Genomic DNA, 8,155 nt, shown 5'->3' with positions numbered 1-8,155 from the left:
ACAAAGGAGGAAGTCAAGAAAAGTCAAGGATGAAGAAGCCTAAAACCTTCCCACGTTCTTTGCTCCTAGCTCTACATCAACTTGCATCTTTCAACTTACACTCAAGTGTACTACTACTAGATATTTGTTTCTCATATATATACATGTGTATGTAGTGTGTGTTTAGTGTTAGTGAGAATATAAGAGACTAAGAGAGATTCATATGTTATAGTGAATTTTCCTTTGTAAAACCACACCCTCTCAATCTTCATCCCTGGAGATAACCAAGAACATCAAGATCAACAACAACCAAAAATGAAGAACATCATCAACTATCTTCATCTTCTTCATTCAAACTCAAGGTGTTCATCTTCAACCCATCAAACATCATCATCTTCATAAACTTTCACCACCTTATATCAACCTCATTCCAACCTCCAAACAACCTCAAAATACTCTCCTAACACCCTCCAAATACCATCCTTAAACCTCCTCCAAAAAAACCCCTTTCAAATAACCACAACCATCACCACTTGCTGTTTTTCGACAGCAGAATCTTCAAGTCAGAAACGAAGACAACTGGGCTCGGTACAAGCACAAAAAGACTAGGGAGATTTTCACCATCAATTCTTCAGGACCTTACCTACATCTAGGAATTTTCGTGGACGATTTTGACCACGGGAAACCCCAAAGAGACGCGAGAGAGAATTGGCTATCCAGAGAGATTTCTGTTTTCAAGTTCAGAATCTGCATGTTAGAAAACAGAAAACCGAGCACAACACAGCCAAAATAAGACTAGGGAGATTTTCATCACAAATTCTTTAGAACCTTACCTTCATCTAGGAATTTTCGTGGACGATTTTGACCACAGGAAACCCCAGAGAGACGCGAGAGAGAAATGGCTATCCAGAGAGATTTTCTGAAAACTGAAGGTTTTTAATCTGTGTATGCAAGGATCTGCGCGAACACGACCCGTGTTGTTTTTGCCTAAATCAACACGACCCGTGTTCAGGATTTTGACCTTTAAAAACTTCTAAAAACCTCCTACACGACCCGTGTCACTTGTGCCTTATTCTACACGACCCGTGTTCAGAAGCTTCATCAAGAAAACCCTCCAAAACCCTCCTACACGACCCGTGTCACTTGTGCCTTATCTTACACGACCCGTGTGCATGTTTTTACCCAAAAATACTTCAAATACAAATACATAAACCCATGTATTTTGTACCCTTTTGTAAACACTTGTTTTACATAAAATCGAGCTTTAAATGAACTTTTGTTACTTATCCAATGCCGGATTGATCTTTGAACTAATATAGACCAGTCGCTCCAAGAGTCCCAATATCGACCAGTCCATTCAAAGAACATATATCGACCAGTCGCTCCAAGAGTCCCAATATCGACCAGTCCATTCAAAGAACAAATATCGACCAGTCGCTTCATGAGTCCGGTTCAGTCAATTTATTGACGAACCTACTTGATATATATTTATATATTTATATACTTCATTATAGCTTTACGTCATTTAAATATAGTCATTAATATTATTTATAGCTTTATGTCATTTAAATACAGTCATTTATATTATTTATAGCTTAACGTCATTTAAATACAGTCATTTATATTATTATAGCTTTCAGTCATTTACAGCTTTCATATTTATACTTATTCCGCAATTCTTATTCTTTATATATATATCTATCTTATATCTTAAACTAATATATCTGTCACACAGTAACTGGTAACCGAGCCTTTTGTTGTGGTGATCAGATTGTTATATTTCCAACAAATCGGTATCTGAGCTGATATATAAAAGGAATAATATCCAACAATTGGTATCAGAGCTTGTGTGATTTACCTTGAAATTTTTGTCGAAAAACTTTTGGTTATAGCGTTTATAAACCTTCCATAAGCTTTTCTTTAAAAATTTCATTTTAATATCACTTGTTCAAAATCCTTTCAAAAAAAAAAATGTCTTTGGCAAATTACTCCAACATGAACTCTGTCTCCATTGCAAATAGCTTAGGATCTGGTTCACGGGCACCCATACTCATTCCTGAAGAGTATAATTCGTGGGTTGGCCGTATGAATCTTCATCTTAATGCTATAAATGAAGATGTCTGGAAGTGTGTAGAAGGAACATATGTTACTCCAGAAAATATGGCTACTCTTGCTACAAATCAAGCCACTCAAGTTGAAATTACAAAAAAGTTGGAACTCCAAGCCAAAAAGGAACTTGTTTCTGGAATACCTCACAGTATTCTAAGTCAAATGGATGACATTATACTGTTAACCGCAAATCAAATTTGGGAGAATTTGAAAAATCGTTTTTGTGGAAATAAAAGAATCATCGGAAACAAAAGAACATCTGTTTTGAATGAATTTGATAATTTCAAAATGCTTTCATCAGAAACCATCCATGATGCTCATGATAGGTTCAATTTGATTATGGTTAAAATGAACAATTTGGGTATCAAAAAGACACAACACGAGATAAATCTCAAGTTTTTAAACAATCTTTTCGAAAGCTGGAAAATGGTTAAACTCATTATTCAGGGAAATCCAGCTATTCATACTGAAACTTTGTACAACTTGTATGGAGAACTTCAATCGTATGAATCCTCGATTGACCCACCAACCACTGCAGCTTTTGGAGGACCACTTGCACTTGTGTCCACAACTTCTCAAAACCAAACACCTTTCAATGATCAAAACTTTAATCATTTTAATCAGACTACATCTTTTCAAAACCAAGCCTTCCAGTCTGATTCAAATGATGAAGCAGATTATCAACAACTGTGTGCGTTGGTTGCAAACACAAATCTCCAGAGATTTATCCCAAATCATGGTCAATCAAATTTTAGACCAAATTTTCAACCAAGACCATCTTTTGGACAAAATAACTCAAGTTTTCAACCAAGACCATCTTTTGGTCAAAACAACTCAGGTTTTCAACCTAGACCTTACTTTGGACAAAATTCTCAAAGACCTTCTTTCCAAAATAACTCAAACCAAGGTTTTCAAAACCAGGGATTTCAAAACTATCCCAACTCAGGTCATAATCACAATCCAAACAATAGTTTTCAAAATCAAAATAGAGGTTTCCAAAATCAAGGTTACAACAATCAAAACAATGGTTTTCAAAACAACCAAAATTTTAGATTCCAACAAAACCATTCTCAACCTTCCCAACAAGCCCAAACTCAAACACCTAAAAGACTTCCGATTAAAAGTCAAAAGGATGATAGTGATGAAGAAGTGATCATTTGTCACAACTGCAAAGGAACAAATCACTATGCCAGAGAATGTCGAGCCAAAAACAAAACCAAAATCAAAGACTCAGCATACTATGCTCAAAGAGCCGATGAATTGAAGAAACTGGAAAACCAAGAAAAGCAAAGAGCATTGATGGCAATCCATGAACCAAGTGTGGAATACTGGCCAACTTCTGATGACGAAGCTGAACACGAACCAACACAATCAAACTTCTGCTTCGTAGCTGGTGTTGAAATACCTTCAAGAGCTCCAAACGTCATAGAACAGGTATGGTCTATGATCTCTGAACTTGGTTTTTCCAAAACAATTTTTGAGTCCCACATAACCAAAATTGAGACTAGTCTGGAAGTTGATCTCAAAACATATCATGACACAATGGTCAATTATGATATTTGCAAATCTGAGTTACAAACCTTGCAACTCAAATTTGGAGAATCAACAAGAACGAAAAGCAAATTGGAAAGAGACGTTGAAAGAAAATCAGAAGATTATAATCACGTCTTGGAACAATTAAATCAGTCCCTAATTCAGAAAAGGGATTTGGAACTAAAAAATCAGTCAGTCATTTCTTCTGAAATAAAAGATGTTTTAGAAATGGAAATCCTTCAGTTGAAACAAGACTTTCAAGAATCAACTGACAAATACAATGTTTTAAATGAAAAGCTGACTGATTCTTTAAAACAAATCAATTCTCTTGAAACCGAGAATAAAAGACTGATATGGAATATGGATTCTATCAAAGTTGCCAGAAAACTAAGTGATGATATTTTCACCAAGGCAAACACCTTGGGAACTGGCAAAATTGATACGAATTATAGACCAGGAATTGGAAGAGAATCCTTTGAAATTGAACAAGCAAAACAGAAAAACATGACGAATTGTGAAAACTCTGAATCTACTCTACATAATCTTTTCACATCTGTTAATGAGGAAGATTCAGATGACGAAACAGTTATCAACTGTAGTCCAGATGATACTGCTTTCAGTGTTTCCAAAAAGTCTTTCAAAAGAGTTGTAAATTCTGAAACAGACTCTGCAAGTTCTTTAACTCACCAAATCAAAAATACTGATGGAACCACTAAACTGAAAAACTTTTTGAATGGAGAAAATTCCTCTTATAAGGATGGTAGTACTTCTATACCAACTGCTTTTCCTACAATGACTTCATCAATTGTTGGAAAAACTAGTCTGGGACAAAAATACTCCAAGAAACAACAAACAAGCAAAAAATCCATTCAAGTCACCAAAACCCCACTAATCAAACCAAACCTTTTTGAAAAACAACCAAAGAAACCAAACGTCATACCTCATAAACAGGTTTCCAAACAAAAACCAAAATCTTTTCAAAAACCTTTTGAAAACCGCTTTCAAGATATTACTTTTAATCATTCAAGGAACTTTCAAAAACCATCACATCCGAAAGTTTCAAACCATCATCCTCAAAAAGCTTTTCAAAACCGCCCATCACATCCCAGATATGAAGAAAACTTTTCAAACAAACCTTCACATCTAGGATATCTTTCACCAAATCACAGATCTTATCAACCCACAGGTTTTCAAAAACAAATCGCATTTTGGGTAAAATTGATAGATCAAATCAAACCTCAACCATTCCATCGTTATAAACCAAACCATTACAATAATGTGAAGTCAAATGATAAAAGAAATTCATTAAGAAAAGCACCCAAAATAACAACTGACAAACCAGGACCCATTCAGATTTGGGTACCTAAAGTTTCTGTCTGATTGTAGGTACTTAATGCTGGAGAACCCAATGATGATACATGGTATATTGATAGTGGCTGCTCCAAGCATATGACAGGAAACCGGAACTACTTACGTGACTTCAAACCTATACAAACCAATCAAGATGTTACCTTCGGCAACAACATGAAAGCAAAAATCAAAGGTTATGGAAACATAACAAATGGTAATTTTACCATAAAGAAAGTTGCCTTCGTCGATGACCTGAAACACAACCTCATCAGTGTTTCTCAACTGTGTGATAACAATCTTGAAGTTCTTTTCACCAAACAACGAAGCTTGATCATGGACGCCAAAACCAAAGATGTTATAGTTGATTCTGACCGTGCCGGAAATATGTATCCACTTGACATGGATCTTATCTATGGTAAACCCGATATATGTCTGCTATCTAAAGCCCCAGCAGATATTAGTTGGTTATGGCACCGCCGCCTTTCCCATCTAAACTTTGGGTACATCAACAAATTAATCGGCGATGATCTTGTTCGAGGGCTACCACTTCTGAAGCTTGATAACGAAACTCTTTGTGCCGCATGTGAAAAAGGAAAACTTTCCAAATCCACTCACAAAAGCATCTCAGAATCTAGTGTGTCCGAACCACTAGAGTTGTTGCACATAGACCTTTGTGGCCCTGCCAAAACCCAAACCATTCAAGGGAAGAAGTACATTCTTGTTGTCGTTGATGGTTTCTCGCGCTTTACTTGGGTCTTTTTCTTAAGACTAAAATCAGAAGCACCTGAAGAGATGATCAACTTCATCAAACAAATCGAGCTGAAGTTGAAACGACCTGTTCGAAGAATCCGAAGTGATAATGGTTTAGAGTTCAAAAACAATACTCTAGATTCATTTCTCAAAGACAAAGGAATTGAACACAACTTCTCAGCCCCATACACTCCACAACAGAACGGTGTTGTCGAAAGAAGGAACTGAACTCTATGTGAAGCTGCAAGATCAATGCTTATCTTCGCTGATCTGCCACAATACTTCTGGGCAGAAGCAATAGCCACAGCTTGCTATACTCAAAATCGTTCCTTAATCCATAAACATCTTCATAAAACACCATATGAAGTCATTAACAACCGAAAACCAAACATCAAATTTTTCCATATTTTCGGTTGTCGATGCTTCGTAAAGAATAATAAAGATCACCTTTCAAAATTTGAATCAAGGTCGGACGAAGGAATTTTCCTTGGTTACTCTTTTTCTTCAGTTGCTTATCGAGTACTGAATAAACGTACTAGAGTAATTGAAGAAAGTACCGATGTTCATTTCGATGAATTTTATGTTAGGAAATTGGATCGTGAACATTTTGGTTCAAAAATGATTGAAAATATTTTTCAAAATCCAATTCAACAAACACCTTCTCCTGACATAGACATTGAAATCGATCTTGATTTGCTTTTTGAACAACCAAAAACCGCTTACAATTCTGAACTTCTAACTACTTTAATTGACCCTACAGGAACACCCAGTGAAGTAATTCCACAAACAAACCAAAATGATGCAAATCAATTCGAGGGGGAACCACCAACACATACTTCCTCTTTGGAACAAACACCAAATCCTCCTTTAAACACCCGAACCCCAAATAGCCAAAACAATCCCGATGCATCATTTATGGGGGAACCTTCAAACCTATTCCAAGATGAAACGCCCGGAGAAGAACAATGGGATACTGAAACTCCAATTATTATAGCGGAAGAGAATCGCTTAATAAAGTGGACCAGAAATCATCCAACAGACCAAATCATCGGAGATCCCAACATAGGCATTCAGACTAGAGGCGCATCCACAAATGAATGTTTATTTGGAGCCTTCTTATCCACGACCGAACCCAAAACCATACATTCTGCTATAAAAGATCCAGATTGGGTAAAAGCTATGCAAGAAGAGCTAGCAGAATTTGAAAGAAACGACGTATGGAATCTTGTTCCTACTCCACCCGATGTTACTGTTATAGGTTCAAGATGGGTATACAGAAACAAGACTGACGATCAAGGAATCATTTGTCGAAACAAGGCACGTCTTGTAGTCAAAGGATATTCACAACAAGAGGGAATCGACTACGATGAAACATATGCTCCAGTTGCCCGAATTGAAGCAATTCGCATCTTTCTTGCATATGCTGCACATAAGAATTTCAAAGTATTCCAAATGGATGTTAAATGTGCATTCCTACATGGAGAGATAGATCGCGAAGTATACATCCAACAACCACCAGGTTTCGAAGATCCCAAATTTCCAGATCACAGCTTTAAATTGCAGAAAGCTGTCTACGGCTTGAAACAAGCACCTCGAGCTTGGTATGCCACGTTGTCAACCTTTCTCGAAGAATCAGGTTTTAAAAGAGGTTCAATTGATCAAACACTCTTTCGTAAAATCTTTAATAAACATCTGTTAATCGTACAAATATATGTTGATGACATTATTTTCGGTTCTACTGATGAATCTTTAAGTGTTAAGTTTGCAGATCTAATGAAGAGCAAATTTGAAATGAGCATGATTGGGGAGATGACTACTTTTCTCGGACTTCAAATCAAACAGTCAACTGATGGCATTTTCATCAACCAAGAGAATTATGTCAAAAACCTACTCACTCGTTTTTCAATGGAAAAATCCAATACCGCAAAAACCCCAATGGCTTTTGGATACAAAATTGATGCAGACTTAAATGGCAAACCCGTTGACCAGAAAAGATATCGTGGAATGATCGGATCACTCTTGTACCTCATTGCCAGCAGACCTGACATCATGTTTTCTACATGTGTTTGTGCTAGATACCAAGCAAATCCTATGGAATCCCATGTAGTTGCTGTGAAACGCATCTTCAAATACCTTAAAGGCACTCCCAAACTTGGCCTTTGGTATCCAGCTAAATCCGATTTTCAGCTGAACGCTTTCACCGACTCAGACTACGGAGGATGCAAGCTAGATAGGAAGAGTACATCTGGTAGCTGTCAATTCCTAGGAGGTAGACTAGTGAGTTGGACTTCAAAGAAACAGACGTGTGTATCCACATCAACAGCAGAAGCTGAATATGTCGCTGCCGCCAGCTGTTGTTCACAAGTCATATGGATGCAAACTCAACTACGTGACTATGGCTTCAAAATCTCACAAATTCCCATATTTTGTGACT

At 36.8% G+C, this 8,155-nt stretch overlaps 1 protein-coding gene across 1 annotated transcript; it reads left to right on the top strand.

Moving 5' to 3' along the window:
* The first annotated feature begins 1,950 nt into the window (after positions 1-1,950).
* Positions 1,951-7,051, top strand: LOC128133495 (uncharacterized). The gene is made up of 7 exons (XM_052770962.1): positions 1,951-2,430; positions 2,536-2,777; positions 3,141-3,522; positions 3,919-4,572; positions 5,008-5,833; positions 6,230-6,936; positions 6,980-7,051. Exons 1-7 carry the CDS (start codon positions 1,951-1,953, stop codon positions 7,049-7,051), a joined length of 3,363 nt encoding a protein of 1,120 aa, XP_052626922.1.
* Positions 7,052-8,155: the final 1,104 nt, after the last annotated feature.

The sequence above is a fragment of the Lactuca sativa genome, chromosome 4 (genome assembly GCF_002870075.4).
Source record: "Lactuca sativa cultivar Salinas chromosome 4, Lsat_Salinas_v11, whole genome shotgun sequence".
In the NCBI taxonomy this organism is placed as follows: domain Eukaryota; kingdom Viridiplantae; phylum Streptophyta; class Magnoliopsida; order Asterales; family Asteraceae; genus Lactuca; species Lactuca sativa.
The sequence above is the reverse complement of the archived record's forward strand: the minus strand, read 5'-3'. Positions and strand labels throughout refer to the sequence as shown.

Excerpts from the sequence above, each read along its gene's own strand:
- LOC128133495 (XM_052770962.1), top strand. The coding sequence starts at position 1,951 with ATGTCTTTGGCAAATTACTCCAACATGAACTCTGTCTCCATTGCAAAT. Across the intron at positions 2,778-3,140 it reads GAAGCAGATTATCAACAACT|ATTCCAACAAAACCATTCTC; the intron begins GTGTGCGTTGGT and ends CCAAAATTTTAG. Across the intron at positions 5,834-6,229 it reads AAGAATCCGAAGTGATAATG|TTGCTTATCGAGTACTGAAT; the intron begins GTTTAGAGTTCA and ends CTTTTTCTTCAG.